We start from the raw sequence: 23,896 nt of genomic DNA, 5'->3' as shown, positions 1-23,896 counted from the left end.
GTTTTTGACCATCAGTCTTGGGATGCATTCGTGATCCATAATGCCACAGTGGCAAAACATAGAGTGTGCAAACAAAAGTTTGGTAAACTTTAGTCCAAACTTGTACTCGAGTAAAAATATTAATTAATGAAAATCTGTGAAGTTACCACTTATATAACTGTACATTAGCAAACTTTGAAAAAGATTTTCTACTAGGCCTATTAACTTACGTGAAAGTACCATTGTAAACTTCGATAAACTGCAAGAAACAATTAAATTTGCAGTTAGTTCATGGTTTGCTGATCAGAGGTTTGTGATTTTAATCGAATCAAATACTACAGTTGTGTTAAGTACATTTGTCAGAATCACAACTTCTTAAACAGAGTTAGCGAATATAGCAAACAAAGTTCGGTAAAGTGACATCCTAGTATAACACTCAGTGCAATTTTTTTTGGAAAAACCTGGTTTTCCGAAGTTTGCTAGTAAGACCATTGAAACTTCGCGAACTGTATTTATTGCATATTCGTTAGGCCTAAAGTTAGTGAAATAAATAAGCTTATAATGTCATGTTGCAGTTTATGTTACCATTATGTTTCAGGTTTTTTTCTCTCTTTATACTGTTATATATTTTTCAATTTGTAGTTATTTTTTGTCAAATCGTTATTATTAGAATTCGATCCCAATTAGTATTCACTCATTCATACCATCCCTATATAAAATAAATAAATTGAGACCTATTCTTGTTATTTTTTTTATAATAATAATAAAAAACAATAATTTTTTAATAATTTTTTTTTGTTAGGGCTGAGATTTATGCGAATTATTGATGCCAATTTGGATCAATTTTTTTACGTTACGCATGGTGGCGCGCTACGTTATCAAAGCCGTCAAAGCCTATTCTTTCTCCCTCTGTTGTGTTTTTGGCGACACGCCCACCACCTCTCCAATCAATCGACCAATCGTGGTTGTCAAGAAGAAACACCGCTGCCTGTGGACTGCTGCTTCTTCGTGTATTTTTTTCGTGAATGAGCTACACATTGAAGATGGCGGGGAAAATATCTTGGTTTTGGAACGAACGTTTCTGGCTTCCTCCAAATATAACTTGGGCTGATATTAGATCTACCGATGAAGTACGTTATCCTGCACTAGAAGATCTCTATATTGTGTTTCCATATGCAGTCATATTGCTTATTATAAGACTATGTTTTGAGAGGTGAGTTCGGCCAGGCAGGCCAGGCCAGCGATGTTGTTATTGTTATTGTATGTGAACTGTTGGTGTTCAGCACCCCTATACCGCCTACTATTATATTATTATAGGCCTGGATAGGCATACTCCTGCTAGGCCTGGCCAGGCTTCTATAATATGGCCTAGGCCCTAGTGGTGGTGTAGTTATTAATTTAAAGATGTTATCTTTGTTTTTCTTTCAGGAAATAAAATTGAGATTTACTTTTGATACAAAATAATACAAATATAGGCTAGTTATCCGTTATAGTACTGTAGGCCTAGGCCTACATATTCTATTTTCTTGTCTTTTAAAAAAAATAATTTCAGAAAACAAAAGATTGACTTTCGTTAATTATGCACTTATCAATTGTATGACCCACTATACGACCCCCGGGAGAGGTGCGTCATGGGTGCGTCATTTACATATAATTACTGACGCAGGGGTGCGTCAAAAAACCTAGAAGGTACGTCACATCAATGAACAAGGTGTGTCAATGTCCGTCACTTTACCACCCACCATATCATAAACAACATGGTCACAGTGCGTCAAAATGGGTGCGTCATGGTCACCTAAAGGTAAGTCACATTTTTTACGCACGGGTGTGTCATGGTATTCAAAGGTATGACGCACATCGGACAAATGACGCACCTCTCCCGGGGGTCGTATAGTGGGTCATACAATTGACAAGTGCATTATTTGGTCTAACTAGGCTACTGTATCTACAGGTAGGCCTACTAACTAGGCATAGGCTACTGTAGTGTACTATCTATTCTAAGTCAATTCAAACAACACTATTTATCATAAATAGACGATTTTCGTGCTAAGGAAGCCATCTTGCAGAGATGACACACAGTCGTGACCAGCCGACAAAAATAACATAGCGTTTTCATTTCAGAATACCATGTTAATTAAAAAATCGTAAAACAAGCTACCTGTACTGTAATGTTCTTAAAAGATGGGACTACTGTACATCACTGTATGATTGAAAACAATTAGAGAATTGTATTCACCGCTTTAAATTCTTCGGAAAAAAAACCACAATTATTAACTACTATACATCCCTTGATTAGTTAGTCCCTCCTCATAAAATAATAACAGTGCTAGATTGCTGGTAGAAAATCCTTCAGAAAAATATAAATAATAAAGAAAATCAGCAACATTTTGAAATTTTTTTTATAAGTTTTAAAACATTTGTTTCATTGCATTTGAACAATTTATTGTAACTGTATGAGTCTGAATAATTTGAAGAGCCTTTTCATTATAGTACAAATAATTTAGTTATTAGCAAACAAGATTTTGAATTCTCATTTCTGTACCTGTTCTGTACTGACCATTGTAATGTAACTCCCCATCCCCTAACTATCGTGTCAGAGGTGTGCTATACCCAAGTAACCAAAATCAGGTTGCAAGATGTCAAAGTTCAGTTCTACAGTTTTTTTTTTATTTCTACATCCATTCTCATCAGATAATTCTTTGGTTATTTCTATAAAATGAATCGCTAACTGTGAAGTATGCAGTGATCAAACATTATTCATGGCGGCCAAAAGGCATCTGCTCTACAGTGTATTTTAACTGATGACTGCCTTAAATAATGATGCATTTTGTTTGAAAACAAATTATTATATGCTCAGATATTTAAATTAATGTTGGGGTAATACCCAAGGGTGTCTCATTTATAACAAGAATTATATGAAAAGTAAGGGATTTGTGTGCTGCTACCTGAGGATGGGCTTATGGGGGATTTCCCAGTTGGTTGGCTGAGGACAGGCTTATTATACCCATGTCAGTACACTAGTTGATTTCATCAGTAAAGCAATTTAAATTATTTGTTAATCATGCTTGAGGACAGCATTGGTGATTTTGATTGTGTGATTGTCTTGTTGTTTACTATTTAAGTAATGGGCATTATGATTTATTACATGACTGTTGGTAATTTTACCAGACAACATCTAAATTCATAGTCCATTATTGCTTCTCTGCTGTGTCCGTGTGCATAAAAGCAATTTCTTGTCTCATGTATTTGTACTATAGAGATATTTTAATTTTATCATAATTACATAATTATCACATGTTACTGATATTAATCTCGGTCCATTATCTGTATTACTACAGTAAAAAACATTAATTCTAACATTTATGTACACAGTATCAATGAATCATAATTGTATTCTCTACTGCATTACAGTGTAAATTCAGTATAAACTATAATATACACTTTTGATTATCAATATTTGGCATAAAAAAAGTAATAATTTCCTTGCTAGGCAATTGTCCTGTAGGTAGGCTTGTTTATTTATCTAAATTTAGTTTATTATTAAAAAGGAAGCCGTCCTCCATTCTGTGAAATGTAGCTTTTAAAAAGTCATTAAATAGTAAAAACCAATTGTTTCCTACCAGTACCAGTGAGTGGGATTCATTTGTCACAAAACATAGATGTAATTAATTGTAAATTTTCACCCGTAATGATAATGGAATATTCCTAAGAAACAACCTGTGTGTAAGAAGTGCATTGTCCGTAATAATATTGAATGGTATTGAGAGGGTATTGTTATTAAGATTCTTAATCAATCAAATTCCATTATGTACCAAACTGCAGCAAACATTGCTACTTTGAATTACTATTTACTCAGTGTTTCCAGTTTGGATAAATAGCTGGAATGCAATAATATTAGAAATACAAATGATACTAAAATATTAAATTTAAATATAAACATATTTTTTTTAAATCATCAATCATCATCATACTGTAGTACTGTAGTACAATACAACTATTATTGTGTAAATTCTTTATTTGTTACTATCATAACATAAACAATAAAACTTCATTAATAAATGTGACAAAAAAGACCAAAATAGATCAGCTTTCGCTACTTGAGTTTTGGCCTTTAAAGTAAAATGCATTAATTATTAACACAATTGACTGTAAAGTAAAATTAAATAAGTTAGAATATAATTATTTAGTGTTCTTCCTAAGAAAGTCCAGCAATTTAAGAGGAAATATACCAAATTATTGATACTATAGAAACTAATTTACTAATACAAAGGAAAAAATAATACTGTACTTTCCCTAGTGACAAAATATAACATTTGATTGCTGTTGGTTGCTCTATGTTTTTAATGGCTAGGCCCATAGTTTTAAGTTAAAACCTGGTGTTTTAATTATATTGACACCATCAAATTATGTCATGATCTATCAATGGTATTAAAACTAACGACAGGTGTGAGATTTTAAAAAAAAATTGAAAAATCAACCATACATGAATGAATTAATATTTAACAAGATCGAGCATTTACTATTAACCTATTGACCTTTAGCCATATTATTATGGATGTTCAATTTGTCATTTCTATCAATGACACATTATAAAAGTGGCATTTAGATTTGTTATACACTTGCAGTTATACATTGATGATCTGGGTACAAAATTTAGTGAACATTAGCGGTTAGGATTGCATTAAAAATGGTTGTGTCCGAATTGAACCAAATACTTTATAGCAGGCATACAGTAGTAGCGGGTGACTACGTTGGAGGTGTGATGAATGGTCGATTGCAGTCGCCATCTTGTTGGTTTGGTTTCTCCATGAAGAATAACTTTGATAATATTTCATTCCGTCCTCTAGCCAATCTATAAACTGTTTAATTTAGCCTAAATTAGTGGACTATGAATGACTGTATACTTCAAAATTGGATATTATACTCCTGTCTCAGTGAATTGTAATCAGTGTCATGTAATAAACTATCATTATATGTATGTGTTCTATTTACACTTTTTTCAGGAAGACTAACTACTGTTATTTTGATTTATTAGTCACTTTAATAAATGTCTAGGAATGTTATCATCACTCTTTATATGTAGTTTTTAGCAGTAAACATACTGTAGGGTTCTTATCATAAGAGGTCCTGAAGATACACTGATTTGTTACCTCTTCCCAAAGCACATTTTCATCTCATTAACCTTCGCTGGTTATTATCGGTGCTTGACGTTTTCATGACATAGTTTTGGATTCGGCATGTGAGGGTGATAGTCCTTGACAATTTAGCCGAGAATCGGCAAAAGAATATCAGAAAGACAAAAACACAGATGTAGAGATGACATCACATCTTATTACAGAAACAAATTGGGCCAGGACAGTGAAGAGCAGGAATGGCAGATGCTTGAGGAGGGCTACAACCGACAGACAGGGGATGATGGAGTTGAGGTTGGTTAGTTGGTTATGAAAACAAATTTGATGACCCCAATGATGGTTGTCCCAATGGTTCCAAATAATAGTACCATAGTTCCAATGACGGTTGTCCCAGTACAGTAGTTATCATTAACATACAGAGAGAACAGTAAACTTGAACATTTGTAATGGTGTCTACACTCTCTTTTAGTGCTCTCTTGTGTTTTGACATGTTCTGCATTCAAACAACATTCAACATTCTGGTCAAACACCCGATACATCCCCAATGGGTAACACAGAATTGGAGTTACATTGGATGAAACCTTTTGAAGCTACTTGACAGAGCCGTTTAATTTCATATTTTAGTCGGTACAGTATTTAACAAAATGGAGCTATCTTCCGTTCATATGAAAAACATACAATACTAGGTGGCAAGCTACTGTATGCCTCAGAGTATCATGACATAAAGTGCTATAAGATGTCGCCAAACCAAGGAGAAGATTCATGGCTCTAGTCTCTGGTTTATACAGTATGAACACTCTTAACTAAAGCTGGGAAGTTTGAAGAAAAAATCAATCTGATCTTCATTATCCATAAACATTTTCTATATTATAATATCAGAGAGACTGTAGTACTCTACAGTATTTTATTTTAAAGTTTTTCTCTCTTTGTTTCTCAATATTATATATATTTTAGATTGTTAATGTTAATTTTTCAATTGAATTTTTGTTATACCTACTTAAATCAATCTGCTAGAAAATGCAGATTTTCAATTTTTGTTTAAAATGAACACATGAAATCCTCCTAAATAACACCTCCCATGGAAATAACTGTCAGTCAGTATTTCCATGGGAGGTGTTTTAATACTGTACCCATTGAAAGGTTTGACTTCATGTAACATACATAATCTACTACTATTCCCCAGATTGTACTTTAAAGGTTTTAAAAACAGATTGCAATTTTCCCTAAATTGTAATCATGATAGATGTGCAGTGGATTCCATTTCTTTGTGACACTATTCTCTTAGTTGACCCACTTCTTTTACATAGAGTGTAAATTCTTATGAAATCAAATATGGCTATTGTCAGTACTTATTATTTTCTGTAGTTTTTATAATTTTTGCAGTAAGCTTGTATAAAAAATGCAGTAACTAAACCTTCATCAATTCTGAAATTGTCTATCGGTATACTGTATTGAGTTTCAACGACAAAATTATTATAGCGTTGCCGTTAAATGTTAAAATTATGAATACTTAGTAGAATTGATCCTCAGAATGGCATTATTCAAATTAAAAATATATAGCATGCATCACAATATGAAATGAAGTTGAAGATCATTCTACTGTAGAGTATACTTTAGGTACTTTACACTACAGTATGTTTTATTTGATATTCAAATCTTAATGGTATTACGGTACTAAAAATGTTCTTCTCCCATCCTCTTCTACTGTAGCCTTTTCTCAGCCTCTTTCTTTCATTTTGTTTCCCACCAATTTTATTTTACTCTTCCTCCATCGGATTTTTTGTTGGATGAAAGGAAAACAATGATCCCATTAGGACGCAATTGTGAGGACGTAAGTTCAGTACAACTACTTTGACCAATCATGGTCATCATTCTGTTACGATTGGTAAAAATACTTTCATTGCGCTTGTGTTTTTGTGTTGCGTCATTGTGGGAACCATGCTTTGAAAGTGAGATAAAGTGGGTGGAGAGAGAAAAAGAGTGATTGAGGAGGAAAAGTGAAAGGATAGAGATGGGAACAGAATAACTGAGATAAAGTGAATGGAGGGAGAACAAATTTGAAACATTGTCAACCTTGCTTTCAACCCTTTCTTTCCTACTACAATGTATTTTATCATTTAGGATTTCATATGTGAACAGCATTCCAACATAAGTGCATAGGATAAATATTAAAATTCCTGAAAAGATGAATTAAACTTTTACAGTTCTTCAAGGGTGACATAGCCTGTGTGTTTGTATTTGCACTGGAAGGAATTCCTTCTTAAATTCTTGAAATTCTTCAGATTTCGTTTGTATCACGTACACACGCTACGCCGGTACTCACAAAATGATGACGCTATTACGTTGGATGGCTCCCTCTTGAGGGCGTGGTTACGGATGCGTGCATTATCCGATAGGGGTGGTATTTTATATATACGAATTTTCTTTTTTCGTAAATTGTATCCTCTCTTCGGAGAGAGAGGCTATATTGTCGGTTTATCCAGGTAAGCAGCACTCATAGACTACCAACACCACTGTTGGTTTGTGTATTATCTTGAGTGAGTATTAGGGTTATCTGTCAGTATCAAAAGTACAGTATTTGAAATACATACAGTAATCTGTGTTTGAATTCAACCAGCTAAGTTACTGAACACAATCAACAATCTTATTTATCATGTTTGTTAAAGATATACTACTATTTATAGAAGATTTAAATTGTTTTTACAATCGATTTTGTAACCCACAGTCATGAAAAAGAACATAGGGTCCAACGCTTTGAATGCACAGTAATCAAATTCATAAAGACAGTTTTGTGCCAAGTGTACTGCTGTAGAAACTAACAATAGCATTGTCTCTCTGAAGAGATTATATTCACAGTACATTATGAATATGAAGAGAAGAAAATCAGTTGAAAAAAACTATCAGATAATGTTGCTGTCTATTGAGATTATTTCTTTTTGGAATGTCCTCACAATACATACATGTCTACTGTACATGAAATAATTTTGAAGAGCCTGTTGGTTCCTTGTGTAGGGACCACTGTTTAAAGATTTTGAATAAAAAAAAAATGATATAATATTAATAAATAGCTTTTGACGTCACTATTATAAATCTTCCTGAAAGTCAGTGCTGGGGTAGTTTTCTTGGCAAAATCATTTTGCCAAGATAATAATTTAATGACAATACAGTATTAATAAATTTCATCAAAATTTCATAGTATAATAATTATGACAAAATTCTTGATTTACAAAAGCATTCAATTGTTAAATTGTTTGTCTGACTTTACTAAACTGTATTAAGAATTATGTGTAGCTGAATTGGTTTATTGCACAGTGCGCCACTACAGTAGTAGATTATTATTATTGATGTATCCTATACTGTACCTCTCTTCCACTAATACATCTATAGAAATAAATGATTTAATTGGGCCATGTTTTCCATCCAAATTATCATCGCTATTATACTCCAATAAATTACTCTCCCTGCTCTACAAACTTTATTGATTAACCTCCATTGGTTGCCATGCCAATGTGGTCAACACTTTCAAATAGACACATGAACAAACTGGTTACAATGATAAACAATTATTTGTTCTCTTGATACAACAAAGGAATTTAAAAGGAATATTAAAGAAATTTGTATTTTTTTAATTTTAGAGAAAGAATAAATTAGGTTGATATTTTAGCGTACTTTAAATGAAAAAAAAAATGTTTAGATAAAAAGATAAGATACCGTACTGTAAAACCTTCTTTAGGACTCTTGAGTGGGCTTCATTTAGACATGGGCTTATTTCCGAGATTTTGCAAACCGAGAAGGGAGTTTGTCTTCAAAATAACTTGTTTTTGAAATTCAAGGTTTTACGGTATAAATTTAAGATAAAAATTTAATTGAAATATCATTTTCAAAATTGACTATGGAAAAAAGCAAACTTGAATCTTAGTTTAATCAACAATCTTTAAAAAAAAAACCATATGACATGGTGTCAATTTGATGGTAGTACAGTAACTTTAAAACAGCAAATTTTCAATCTACTTATATGAGAACAACTTTGTATACGGCCACCTAGTTATTAAAACTTTAACATTGTTGCAATTAAATGAAAACATTTTTTGTGTCTTTTTGCAGGTTGATTGGCATGCCATTTGGCAGACTCCTGGGGATCAAGCAGAGCGCCAATCGAAAACCAGAGCCAAACACCATTCTGGAAAAGGCATATAATTCTGTCACCCATAATCCAGATGAAGCAAGATTGACCGGTCTTGCTAAACAACTAGATTGGTCTGAAAGACAAGTAGAAAGATGGTTCAGAGTTAGAAGGAATTACGGGCGGCCAAGTACATTAACAAAGTTTTCAGAGACAAGGTTAGTAGAATAAGCATGTAGTTGAAAAGTGTCCATGAGCAATGATCGTTGGAATGGCGCTATATGGACAGTATTATGCAAATAGACATTATAAAGCAACCGCCAAATACAATATTTTCTATTATTGCTAATTGTTTTATGAATCTTGCAGTTGGAGGTTTTTATTCTACACTGTAGCATCCATCTATGGTATGATGCATGTGCCATCTGAACCATGGTTCTGGGACACCAAAAAATGCTGGGAAGGATTCCCATATCACGTACGTATTAAATTTCCATTTCTGTCTGCAGTATATCATTTATTTGTCGATTTGGGCGTCGTTCACACTGAGCACAGATTTGGTAGAATCCTTATAAGCAGGGTTGTTTTTTTTTTCCGTCGTGACTCGTACAAATACGGTGAGAAAATATTGGGGCTAGGCTTGTATTTGCAAGCAAGTTTGTGTTCATACTAGCAAATTTCAAATTTAACCATATTATAAGAATGTTGTAAGGTACGAATAGTAGTAGTATGAATAGGCTTCTTGATTTCTTGATGAGGAATTTCCTTGCAGTGAGAGAACAGACCATGGGTTTGTCACCGTCTGATTAGGAAAAGAATAATAAAACTTAATTTAAACAGCATACACACCTCAAATTTGATGTACATGTTCACATCCCTGAATAAGGAGACACCTTGGGGACCAAACAATAAGGCCGTGGTGTTAGCAACATAATTATTTTCCTTATTTCACAGGAAAGTGTCCCCTTAATAGGGTGTCCCAAAGGAGGGGTTTTCTACTGATATTAGTTACATTGCAACACACTGTTGTGCTTCAATGATTTTACTGCATGACCTTTGTTTGATTGTGGTTTTTACAGTAATGCAATATATCCTTATGTATTATGTGTACCTGGTACAAATGCTTACATAAATATTCCTTGTGATCACATCACATGTTTTTAAAAAAAGAGTATAGTAGTAATAGTATATAAAAAAAGTTGAATTATTGTTTTTAGGACCTGTTTCTATTGACCAAGAGAACAACTCTATTTTAAATCTAAACATGTATTTTGAAAGAACGGTATTTTCTTGCCAACAGAAATGGGTCGTTTCCAAAGCCCACACAAAAAGAGCCGACTTTAGATGGTTTTAAAAACCCAAATTGATTCTTGTCAAAACTGGTTCTAAAAGCGCTTTCTTTTAACTGCAATTCAAATACAGTATACTTTACCTGGCACGAGCATCTGAATAGTAGAGTACTATGTTTGGTTAATAATGACAACATACACAACCAACCACCAACTATCACTATAAATGAGAAACCGGTTTTAATTTTAGAGTAAAAATTAGGCTGTAATGTTTGTTTTGTTTGTTATAAAAAATAATTAAAAACCCAATTTTCCAATAATTCAAACCATTCTTTTGAATTTTTTCTATAGAAACAGTTCCATAGTAACATCATTACTGTTCTGTTGTTGGGTTGCAATATAATATACATAAATTCATATGATATTTTATTAGCAATGAATAATAATAGGCCACATTTCCCTTTCACTACCAATATAATAACGTTATTGTAGATGGCTTTATCAAACAATAAACATCCGTAAAGTAACAAAGCCTTTAATATCCTTAAAACCTGTATTTAGTAGGTCATAATTATGTAGCTCTTTACTGTAAAGCTAGCCTACACAGTACATTGAAAAATAAATCAGTACCAACCAACACAACAAATGGCTGGCAAAAACAATGTACAGTACTGATACTGCTGTATTCAATTCAATTATTTTATTTAAAAAAAATGAATATTAAAACTAAATCAAATGGTACTTCATCGGACTGTATTAATATGAGACACCACAACCTAAAATGCATCTTTAATAATTCTTAAATTTAGTAAAAAACGCACTTTGTAATTCATAATAATACCGTTGTTCATTATAAAATGTTTACATCCATCTATAACACTAATAAATGTTAATTTGTAAAACTATTTTATTACTGGTTGGTACGATATACAGTTAGCATTATTTTTTTTTCCTTTTTAAAAAAAGCTCAAACTATAAAATATTCTCATAAATAAAAAATGATGGCAGATTTTTACATACTGTACCATGATTTTTTTTGTTGCTTATATGCAGAATTCAGAACGTTTTAAAATAAGAACAAATCCATAAGTAGACTAGAAGGAAACACATAATAATAATCATACTATAATGCCCTGTTTAAATGCCCAAAAGTTTCAAATTGAAATGGTACTCAGTGCAATACAGTTTTGTTCATCCTATTGATGCTTGTCGCAACCCATTTCTAGTATTATCCTAAAATATGCGAGAAGGTGTTTCTTTAACTTCTTGGCTTGACCCAGAATGAAGGAAATAAATTCACTTAATTTGTCAATGGGTCTCAACAATTTTTAGAGTATAACTATATAAACTTTATTGTCACGTTTACAAAAAAATATATGAAATTTGAGTTCTTGACACATAAATCATAGATAATTACACATACAGACAAATAAAAAGAACATTTCACAAAGTAGTATTAGGTAATATGAACATATTCTATTATTTTTGGAATTTTGAGTTAAAAATATGGACTGAATAAATTTCCTGCATGTACAGTATTTGTTTTACAGTAAATTGCTATTTAATGTTCGGCTAGAATGTTAATAAGATGATGACAATTTGTCTAGTGATTAAACAATAGTATTACATACAGTTGGTCCCTAAATTTCACAAAGTATTTTTTAACACATACTGTATTGTTCAAATAATTTCACCTGACGATGACCGACGATGAAAGGTTGACACTGTAGTGGTATGTAACAATACTTTTTTGGCTTAGAAAAAAAGAAACTTCATCAAAAAATAAACATACTGTATTACTATAAGTTTTTAATAACTGTCCGGATTTGGCAAGGGTCAAGTGATAAGTCAAGGGTATAGTGCAGTCTCACTCATAAACAAAAAATGTTTTTTGGTGTTATTCAGTTTTAAAAATATGTAGTGATGAACAAATTATGGCAGTGAGTGATATGGGCGCATCACATTTTTTTGTCACTAAATTTTAATAGTGTAGACAAGGCTTTAGACTGTAGATTCAAAGATGTTCTGGTTCTCTAGTGGTCCCAACTTGGGAATGTGAATATCGGCAGTAAAACAAGAGAGAGTGAGAGTTTTGAAAAACAATATGGTGCTTTCCAAATATAGCAAAAGTGGGAAATGTGTTGGGGATGCCTTTTTCCGAAACTATGGTATAGTAGTAGAGCCTACAGTAAACAATTAATGAATACATTGTCAAGATGTTTCTTTACATCAAAAATAATCAGGAAAAGTTGGGCGGTCTGCAGGTGCTTGAAATGTTGTATACCCAGCCTTACTAAAGTACAATGAATAATTTGGGATGATTTCACCATGGAAACCAATAATATGATACGGCTTTGTAGTTATCTGTATTCAAAGCTTAATTGCTCTTTGTTGCTAGGTTACCATACATAATTATCAACAAACAATGCACACTTTGCCATAATTAGTATTAATTGTATTAATTATGTATAACAATGATTAATTGTTTTTTGGTGAAATAAAGCCTGTGAGAATAAATTAAATTTGTTGGAGCGTGTCTAATTTTGTGTTTAAATTAATTTTCTTATTCAGTCTTTTCCATCTGCTAATTCAATTTTTATCATTAATAATGAGAATTTGTTATTTCCCCACGATCTGAAAATGGTATTTATAATTAATTTTCTATGGAAACGTATAGAGATAAACTTCATTATCAATACTGTTGAATTAATTGAATTAATAATTACAGTATTAATTTAAATCAGGTCCTACTAGGTAAGTTCTAGGGCCTGGGTTATCCCTATTGAAGAACTGTTTAATAAAACGGCAATCTTTTTTAAATGAATGTTGCCCAGGTATTAAGGAATATAATCTTGGATTTGGAATTTCTATTAATAATAAAGACTCTAGATGTTGCCCTTCCACTGGATGGTTAATGACATTGACAATTAATAATAACCTTTCGGTGACCTGATTGATTGAAGAACGAAAATGACAGAACGCAGCATTTCAGTCGTTCCAAAGAAATTTGTCAAAAGAACATGTTTTATGCACATATTTTCCATTTTTGGGATAGAACCCCCAACTTGAACGGTGTTAGTATTTTCTTAAGTTTAGGAGGAGATAAGGATGAGAGTTAATTGGTATAGTGCTATAATAAATTACTGTATAATGACACTGTATTTTCAAATTACATAACCAAACTAACCCCACAATGGAACAATCCATTTCTTCTGCTTCCTTTAAGACCATCAATACACCAGTCACAATATCCATTCATTATTTAACACAAAGGGGCAACACCATCAAACATCTGTTGCTTTTATTAATATTCATTAAGAATTCATGGCGTATCAATAATTCATTGTCTGAAATACCTAATTATGTTTTCATACCGATTTCAATTTAAAATGTATGACAATAATGAGATAAAGAACAGTCATGTACTTTTCAATAAAAGGTAATATCAATTGTGACATTGTATTTATATTGTATTTATTATTAATACAATATGATGTGTAAACAAGCTAGTGACATTGACAATTTAAACACATTGTAAATGTCATTTGTATTGGTCCATGTAATAGTGAGCTTTTGATAAGCGACGGCTGATAATCAAACTACATCATCATTGTGCGCATCCAGATTGGGACGCGTGTCCTTGCTCTCCTCCTGACTTAGGTTTGATGGACTGGTTTCTTGGTCCAGTTTGATGACCGACAGCACATCAATTGACCTGACCTAGGTTGGTCGTCGGTCGTCGCAAATCAAAATCTCGCTATTATTTGTTGTTACAAGTGGTACTAAGAATAATTGTCTTGGTCAATATGAAATATAATATTGGTTATTACGATAATAACATTTTTGTTTTATACCAATTTAAAATCCTGGAAATATTACCAATTTCTTAGTACTGTAGCTCAATCAATTTCCTGGTATTTAAACATAGTTTTGTTCAATTCAAAATACAAAACTTGTTAACTAATTCCAACTATATTGTGTAATTGTTTCAGCAACTGAGAGTTACATTTATTTGATTAATATTGAAATTGTGTTTATCTTTTTATGTACTTTGACTGCAAGCGGTTAGATTTCCATTGTTTTCAACACTGAATTTATTTTTATCACAATTCTTGATAAATGTGAGCCAACAATTATTGATGCCCTGTCTTTTGACAAGAGCAAAGAATTCAATGAAATGCCCTTTGACCTTATTAACAAAAACTATTATATTAAGGCCTGTTTCTATTAAACAAGTTTTTGTTGTACAGTAGTAGAAACTAGTTTTTTTAATAGAAGGTCCTACAATTATTTTAAAGGTGTTAGCTTTTAGTTTGTTCATGAACTATCTATTTGATGAATAGTAACTCTATGTATTGTCCAATTAAACACTCTATTAACTTTCTTTATTATAATAATCTACAGGTCTATTTCACAGAAATCCTAAAGATTTTCCATTGGTTGAATTTTCATTTATTATGAAAAAATGAGTTAAAAAAGGTTAACATTTTGTAAAATACAACCAAAACACATCATTTAAAAATACAGATAAAATACATAGTTTAAAATACAAAATACAAGCAAGATTGGTGTGTGAAGAGGGTATAGCATAAAATGAAACGTTTCCAAGTTTCATTGAATTGTCTCATAGGGAGAAACGAGTTTCTCATTCTATTGGTTTTCCATCTTGGGTACACTATATCTCGGTATATTTATTCAAAAATTCACATTTAAAAGTACATACATGGCAGCACATGACTGAACTAAACGCCTCGACTTAATAAAGACAAGGTAATGGTGGAAAGGGTGATTTGTGTTTAAATTATGTACAACCTTTTATGTACAGTTATACTTTAAGGAGTTTAGGAATGACTACTTTAATAAGTTGATTTTCCATTGGTTGATTATAATTTGTTTTTTCTTTACAGGCAATAGAACCTTTTATGTACAATTATTACTTTAAGGAGTTTAGGAATGACTACTTTAATAAGTTGATTTTCCATTGGTTGATTATAATTTCTTTTTTTCTTTACAGGCAATAGAACCTTTTATGTACAATTATTACTTTATGGAGTTGGTGTTCCATTGGTGTCTCATAATGTCTGTTCTGTTTGATATTAAAAGGAAAGTAAGTACTGTAACCCAAGTTTGTTAATGGGGGAAACAAAATGCTGGGATATGATACAGACAGTAGGCCTACACTCCCTTAAAAATCACATCATTATCAAAATCTATTGTGTAGGAAAGAGGTCATAAAAAAATATGTACTTTTCCTTACGATATGGTACCATCAAAGTTGGCTTAAAGAAAAAAACATCCTTCTAGGCAAATGGTAAGTTAAACCAGCCTTACTTTTGATCGCAAGACAATAATAGTAAAAAGAAAAAGTTCCATAAATAACTACGTCAACAGCCAATCAAGCAAGTTGATGTTAAACGTTGTGCACATAACAAGGTGGGACGTAGGTTACGTCATGTACAGTAACCAGAAGCTTTGATGGTACCATATCTTTAGACATTAATGCTGAAATTCCTCCCACCCCCCCCCCCCCCTCCTCCCAAAAAAAAGAAGCTGACCTTTTATTTCATCAAATTTCTTCTTTATTTTTAATAATAATTAATAATTTTCCATGTATTAAAGCTACAAAATAATATGACCAACCAACGCCTTGTTTTTAGGGCCCCATAAAATCAACTAACACTGGCAGAGTCAACCTGTTGAAATATTGTGAAATAAATAAATAAAGGGCCTAATAATATGAGACTCAAATGTCATATTAAAGACATACTTACTGTAAATCCCATCCTGTAATTGTTGAATTTAACCTTGCTTTTGGATTTCGTGACATTTGCATGTAAATAAAGTAATGATTGAAATTGCATAAAATGTTGTTAATATCTGAAGAGAAGTGAACTATAATCACATCCTTCTATTCTAATACTGCTCATGAATAAATCATTCATTTTATATTTTCTAACACAAAATTTACTAGTAATTTTTCTCATTATTAAAGCAGGGCAGTGTCCTAAAAGAAATGTGTTAAAAATTAAACTTTACATATTATTGTAATATAAGTTTCAATTCATTTCCACAAAAATATTAATAATAATAGGTGCATTTTGTTTACTTTGTATTTTTCTGTAATTTTTGTTGTGCCGAAATTTAATATCAAATCAAACCAAGAACTACCATGAGGTATATAAAATGTCTGAAACCATACAGTATTTAAAAATTCCAAATTGAATGCCATATCTACTGTACTGTAGATACAGGAAACTAGGTATTGTAATACTTCGACAATCACACCATGAACAATACAGTGTCTAAAGCCATTTTCTATAGAAAAATAACCATTTAAGAATTAGAGTTTCCTACACAGCTACAGTATGTATAACACGTCCCACCACATGAACAATGAATGTACAAAGAGAGTGGCATTTTTTCTCTTTATTTTCAATAAAAGATTCCATATTGAAAGCATTCTTCACATATTGTGAACCAATTAATTCAAACCCGATGATTCATCATTTGGTAAAGCCTAACTTGGGTCATCAACATATAAACATGATTGAAACATTTATATTTAAGTGCATATTATATAAATCCATTTTGCCTTGTTGCTTGTCATGGGGTTGCCAGAATGTTCTAACATATGTCCTCCAAAAATCTTTATTTCTCAGAATGCAACAATTTAATCTATTTTATCAAATGAGAAAAGACAGCAAAACCTTGATTTTTATAAAAAAAAATAAAGCATAATTTTTTAGGTTTAAAAATTTATATTCTACTGCAGTTATTGCAGTAACTACTATAGTGTACTGATGTTATTTTGTTTCACAGTATAGATGTTTTTTAGTCAATTACTGCATAAACAATGTAAAAAACCTTGATAAATAATTGCAAAAAATAGGTTCAATAGTAAAATTGTAGTTGTACTGCAGTAACATGCTCCCTTACACAATGGAACGTAAAAATATGTTATTTTACCATCATCGACAAAATGCTAATTGTAACCTTCGTTGTACAGGATTTTTTACCGAATATCATTCACCACCTCGTGACCGTTATGTTGATTAGCTTTTCGTGGGTGTGTAATTTTGTAAGAATAGGAGGACTTGTGTTGACCTGCCATGACCTGTCTGATGTCTTCCTTGAGGTAAATATGCAAATGATGAAAAGAATTACCATATTTCTGCCGACTAAAAAAAACCCCTAAATTACAGTATTACCTTGCTAAAGACATGTGAATGTGTTTTTGTGTTATAGCGATTTTGATCTTAGAACCGAAGGCTGTGAAAATTGCATCTATTTAACACAGCAGTATCTGTGCATGTCATTCTTATCTTTTTAAAGATGTATTGTCCTCCCAAATCATGAAAAATAAAGATTTATAAAATCAGACTTTGAATAGGCCATTTTGCAGTTTTAATGAAGTTATTCACTTCCGAAACAAAAATAAAAAATTTTAATTTAACCAAAAAACCCATTGTCTGACATTGACAGACAATTTGACAATTTCCTTCATTCATTCAGGTAAAAAAATGTTTCCAATCCAATTTTTGCTCCAAGTGAATAACTATTTATTAGTATGTGACATTAAAATGACACATTCAACAAAAAGATTTTAACAAATTATTATTATTATTTCAATATCTTTAACTATTTATTATCAATCAAATTAACTAGCCTCTAATTGACCAAGTAATTGACTTGTTATTTAAATAATTGTATCTTTTTTTTATTTATATTTTTCAGTCAGCCAAGATGGCCAAATACGCCAATCGAGAATCTTTAACAAATGTTCTATTTGCCATATTTGCTATTACATTCTTTTTTTCCAGAATTGTTATGTTACCTTATAGGTAAGTTTTGGGCAGTACATCCCAACAGTCATTAACCCTATAATATAGCCTTGGAAGTCAGTAACCTTTTGTAAACTCTGTCTACACTATCAAACTAGTTTGACAAAAATAGTGTGATGTGTCCAAATATGGTAGCATCATGTCCATATATGGGCACATCACATTTTGTGTCACATAAAGTTTGATAGTTGTACAGTAGACAGAGCTTTAGAGGGAGAAGTGGGGAGATGGTGTAGCCCTGTGGAATGAGCGACAGTCAGTAACCTCTTGTAAGAGGGAGGAGTGGGGAGATGGTGTATCCCTGTGGAATGAGCGACAGTCAGTAACCTCTTGTAAGAGGGAGAAGTGGGGAGATGGTGTATTCCTGTGGAATGAGCGACACTCAGTAACCTCTTGTAAGAGGGAGAAGTGGGGAGATGGTGTATCCCTGTGGAATGAGCGACAGTCAGTAACCTCTTGTAAGAGGGAGAAGTGGGGAGATGGTGTATCCCTGTGGAATGAGCGACACTCAGTAACCTCTTGTAAGAGGGAGAAGTGGGGAGATGGTGTATCCCTGTGGAATGAGCGACAGTCAGTAACCTCTTGTAAGAGGGAGAAGTGGGGAGATGGTGTATTCCTGTGGAATGAGCGACAGTCAGTAACCTCTTGTAAGAGGGAGAAGTGGGGAGATGGTGTATCCCTGTGGAATGAGCGACAGTCAGTAACCTCTTGTAAGAGGGAGAAGTGGGGAGATGGTGTATTCCTGTGGAATGAGCGACAGTCAGTAACCTCTTGTAAGAGGGAGAAGTGGGGAGATGGTGTATCCCTGTGGAATGAGCGACAGTCAGTAACCTCTTGTAAGAGGGAGAAGTGGGGAGATGGTGTATCCCTGTGGAATGAGCGACAGTCAGTAACCTCTTGTAAGAGGGAGAAGTGGGGAGATGGTGTATCCCTGTGGAATGAGCGACAGTCAGTAACCTCTTGTAAGAGGGAGAAGTGGAGAAATGGTGTATCCCTGTGGAATGAGCGACAGTCAGTAACCTCTTGTAAGAGGGAGAAGTGGGGAGATGGTGTATCCCTGTGGAATGAGCGACAGTCAGTAACCTCTTGTAAGAGGGAGAAGTGGGGAGATGGTGTATTCCTGTGGAATGAGCGACAGTCAGTAACCTCTTGTAAGAGGGAGAAGTGGGGAGATGGTGTATCCCTGTGGAATGAGCGACAGTCAGTAACCTCTTGTAAGAGGGAGAAGTGGGGAGATGGTGTATTCCTGTGGAATGAGCGACAGTCAGTAACCTCTTGTAAGAGGGAGAAGTGGGGAGATGGTGTATTCCTGTGGAATGAGCGACAGTCAGTAACCTCTTGTAAGAGGGAGAAGTGGGGAGATGGTGTATTCCTGTGGAATGAGCGACAGTCAGTAACCTCTTGTAAGAGGGAGAAGTGGGGAGATGGTGTATTCCTGTGGAATGAGTGACAGTCAGTAACCTCTTGTAAGAGGGAGAAGTGGAGAAACGGTGTAGCCCTGTGGAATGAGTGACAGTCAGTAACCTCTTGTAAGAGGGAGAAGTGGAGAAATGGTGTAGCCCTGTGGAATGAGTGACAGTCAGTAACCTCTTGTAAGAGGGAGAAGTGGGGAGATGGTGTATTCCTGTGGAATGAGCGACAGTCAGTAACCTCTTGTAAGAGGGAGAAGTGGGGAGATGGTGTATCCCTGTGGAATGAGCGACAGTCAGTAACCTCTTGTAAGAGGGAGAAGTGGGGAGATGGTGTATTCCTGTGGAATGAGCGACAGTCAGTAACCTCTTGTAAGAGGGAGAAGTGGGGAGATGGTGTATTCCTGTGGAATGAGCGACAGTCAGTAACCTCTTGTAAGAGGGAGAAGTGGGGAGATGGTGTATTCCTGTGGAATGAGCGACAGTCAGTAACCTCTTGTAAGAGGGAGAAGTGGGGAGATGGTGTATTCCTGTGGAATGAGTGACAGTCAGTAACCTCTTGTAAGAGGGAGAAGTGGAGAAATGGTGTAGCCCTGTGGAATGAGTGACAGTCAGTAACCTCTTGTAAGAGGGAGAAGTGGAGAAATGGTGTAGCCCTGTGGAATGAGTGACAGTCAGCAACCTCTTGTAAGAGGGAGAAGTGGGGAGATGGTGTAGCCCTGTGGAATGAGTGACACTCAGTAACCTCTTGTAAGAGGGAGAAGTAGAAAGATAGTGTAGCCCTGTGGAATGAGTGAGAGTCAGTAACCTATTGTAAGAGGGAGAAGTGGAGAGATGGTGTAGCAGTTCAAGTTTCAGCTCAATGCGATGCATGTCTGAGTGGCAACTCTCCCTACCCTGAAAACCAGACACTCTCCCAAAACCAGACTTATTTTGTTAAACATTTTCCTACTATTAGTATGTAAAATACAAAGCCAGACTTTATGTTTGACCGGCCGCCTAAAGGAGTTTGGATTGAGACAGTTGACCACTTAAGCCTGTTTAGAATGCATATAAGCTACTTGTGAAGCCTTGTGTGCTAAAAATATGTTTTCTTATTTGCAGAATCATCTATAGTTCTATGGTGGAGAGTCATGCGATAGTAGGCTTTTTCTATTCTCATATATTCTTAAATGGTTTAATGTGTGTGTTGCAAGTCCTTCATTTTTACTGGTTTTACTTAATCAGCTGCATGGTCTATAGTAGCGTTGTCAAGGGAAAGGTATTTATCGTATTTTCAATAATTGTTTCTATTACTATATTCCATAGAATTAAAGGACTTGCCTTGACCGTAAGATCGAAGGAAAACCGATTCGCCAGCATATTCAGAACCACTGCTGTCAATAAAGATATTCTCTTACCATTTCCATCTATGAAATTGTACCTTTGATCTAAGATTGTGGCAAGTCCTTCTCTTTCTCTTTGGTGTTGAGGTTAACAAAAAAAATAAAGTGGAAGCAGATTAAAAATTAAACTAAAAACAACAGTGTTCATTTTGTATGTGTAACACATACTGTTTTTTAAATGTAATTTTATTGAAAAGTTAATTGTAATAGTAATTTACTTTAAGAGTATATGTATCACACTGCCCTCAACCTATTCTCATTTGGCATCTGGTAGTCATAAGGTTATTATTTGAATGGAGTTGTCGCTTGATGGTTAAAATGCTCAGCTACCAATCCTAGATGATGTGTAATAACAGTGTGTTTAATACTGTAGAATATCTTGAACAGTGAATGAACTTGCTTATGACTATTCTTGGCAAGCAATATGCCTAAATAAATAATAATAATCACAGCACCTCATCCCACTCCTCAATCACCGCATCTGACTTGCTACTCAAGCGCCTCTTCTGGCCCGCTACTCAACCATTTGCACGCACATGTAGTCAAGGGTCAGTGGCCGTATTCACCAATCACACTTAAGTGGGATATTTCACTCAATTCAATAAGTATTTCCCTCGGCCTAAGTGTGAATGGTGAATACAGTCACAGAGCTGACAGTCTTGTAGTCCTGCTTGTTCTCTATTGCTTTTAATTTACAATACTATTAAACAATCTGTTTTACTTTTTCGCAGGTCGGTAAGGATAACCGAAGTGACGATGAAAGCTCTGGAGAATCGGATGAAATTGTCGAGAATCACTTAAATGGTAGTGCGAAAAAACATGCTAACAACAGTATGGAAATCAACAGCAACGTTTCTTAGATTGCTGTCGTCTGCCACAATGCTCAATTCAATGCCTTGGCGAACTTCCTACCTGACATCCTTACAGATGTATTGTCCCCCAAAATCATGAAAATTAGGAGAAATCAAACATTGAATAGGCCATTTTGCATTTTTAAAGAAGTTGATCACTTCCATATAAAAAAAAATGAACAAAAATAATGATTTCACTTATAAAGACAAAATAAACAGTACAATTAAAACAAAAAACCCATGGTTTGACAGACAATTTGACCTTTTTTGTTTTAAAGTACATTTTTTTCAGGTAATAATTTTTTACCGATCCAATTTTTGGTCAAATAATTATTTTGTGGTATGAAAATGGCGTATTCAACACAAACATTTTTTTAAATTATTTCTTCGGGGAGACAATATATCTTTAAATATCTCTACTTGACAAAGAAGCATTTTTTCAGATTCTATGCAGTGTTTTATCAAACATAGTGATTTTTTGTTTGAGAAAAAAATAATTGTTAAATCTTTTTTAACATTGTAATTGTTGTATATTTGGTCCTATTCATCAACGTATCAGGCTTCTTTTTTTCTCATGTAAAAATATTTGACACTGCAATATTTGATTGAAATTTTAAATTTGTTTTTATCCAATATATAAGACTTTTATTTCTATTCATTTGTTTCAACTCTCCCAATTGAACATAACATTGCACAGTACACTTTTCACTATAGTATCATAAATATATCAATGCAACAATATATAATGCAACATTTACCATGTGTATGAAATACTAATTTATCTAATTAATCTATCTATCTAATTTATATCACCTTTCCACTTCCAAAAAGAAATAAAACATATTTTAAAAAAGAATAATATAACATACAATATTCATTAAATATTAATATAATAATGGTAAAGATTAATTCATCTCCTTTTTAATCATTAACGATATACTCTAAATGTAAAATTATAAGGAATATACCTATATATAGATATACTGTATACTATTCCTCCTCATTAAATATTCATTTTAACATACCACTGTACCTCAAATTGTCCTTTAATTTACATAAAAATATATGGAAAGCTGGTTATTAAATGTTCCTTAGATTAATAAACATCATAAGACTCTTTAAGATTCCCTAAACAAATTTTTTCCCACTATACATCAAGACAAGTAAATTGACCAATCACTAGCAATGAATTTTCAAAACTGTCTCTTGTGATTGATTGTATTGTCATATTGGGAAGTCTAACAAATTATGAGCAAAGAGTAACAATTACTATGCTTTTATATTCCAATACTCGAATGATTCAATATTTATAATGTAAACAAATTAGCGTCAGTTTCACAATACCTTATTTGGTAATGTAATAACAACTGCATATGTACACAGAAGTATAAAACTATAATAATGTTGATATTATAATATGATACTAGGATCTATATATAGTTTTATTATTATCATTATATTGATATATCTTCCTTTACATTCCTTTTATTTTTTTTGTATTGAATACCATATTTCCATATATTAATTACAGTGAATCATATACAGTAACCAACAATTATTTATACTTTTATACTTGGATTGCAATAACAATGGTCTGATATTTGAATTTTAGTCTAAATTAGGGGGTAGTGTTATTCAAATTTCTATACCAATGGTCTGATAGTCTAAATTAGGAGGTGAGATTATATCAAATTGCAATAAGATGCAGATTATTATTATATTTTTATTATAATTTTATTATTTATTGTGGAAAGATTTTAGTACTTGGTTACACTTTTTTCGTAAAACAGAAGATCAAACATAGTAATAACACCCCATCAGTTCAATTTTTTTGGCAGCCCTATTATTACATTTAGTACATTTAAAAATTATTTACAGTATAGAAAA

The 23,896-nt window shown here is 33.1% G+C and overlaps 1 protein-coding gene across 1 annotated transcript; it reads left to right on the top strand.

Annotated features, from left to right (window-relative positions):
- Window positions 1–1,022: 1,022 nt before the first annotated feature.
- LOC144841565 (ceramide synthase 6-like) lies at window positions 1,023–22,257 on the top strand. The gene is made up of 8 exons (XM_078697973.1): window positions 1,023–1,192; window positions 9,216–9,452; window positions 9,604–9,712; window positions 15,538–15,630; window positions 17,530–17,658; window positions 18,258–18,364; window positions 20,878–21,034; window positions 21,890–22,257. Exons 1-8 carry the CDS (start codon window positions 1,023–1,025, stop codon window positions 22,016–22,018), a joined length of 1,131 nt encoding a protein of 376 aa, XP_078554099.1. The 3' UTR covers window positions 22,019–22,257.
- The last annotated feature ends 1,639 nt before the right edge of the window (window positions 22,258–23,896 follow it).

Source organism: Antedon bifida, chromosome 4 (assembly GCF_963402885.1).
Source record: "Antedon bifida chromosome 4, ecAntBifi1.1, whole genome shotgun sequence".
NCBI lineage: Eukaryota > Metazoa > Echinodermata > Crinoidea > Comatulida > Antedonidae > Antedon > Antedon bifida.
The sequence above is the reverse complement of the archived record's forward strand: the minus strand, read 5'-3'. Positions and strand labels throughout refer to the sequence as shown.

Bases quoted from the DNA above. Each gene is read 5' to 3' on its own strand.
- LOC144841565 (XM_078697973.1), top strand. From the start codon at position 1,023: ATGGCGGGGAAAATATCTTGGTTTTGGAACGAACGTTTCTGGCTTCCT. The intron at 1,193-9,215 runs GTGAGTTCGGCC...GTCTTTTTGCAG, and splicing joins ATAAGACTATGTTTTGAGAG to GTTGATTGGCATGCCATTTG. The intron at 15,631-17,529 runs GTAAGTACTGTA...TTCGTTGTACAG, and splicing joins TGTTTGATATTAAAAGGAAA to GATTTTTTACCGAATATCAT.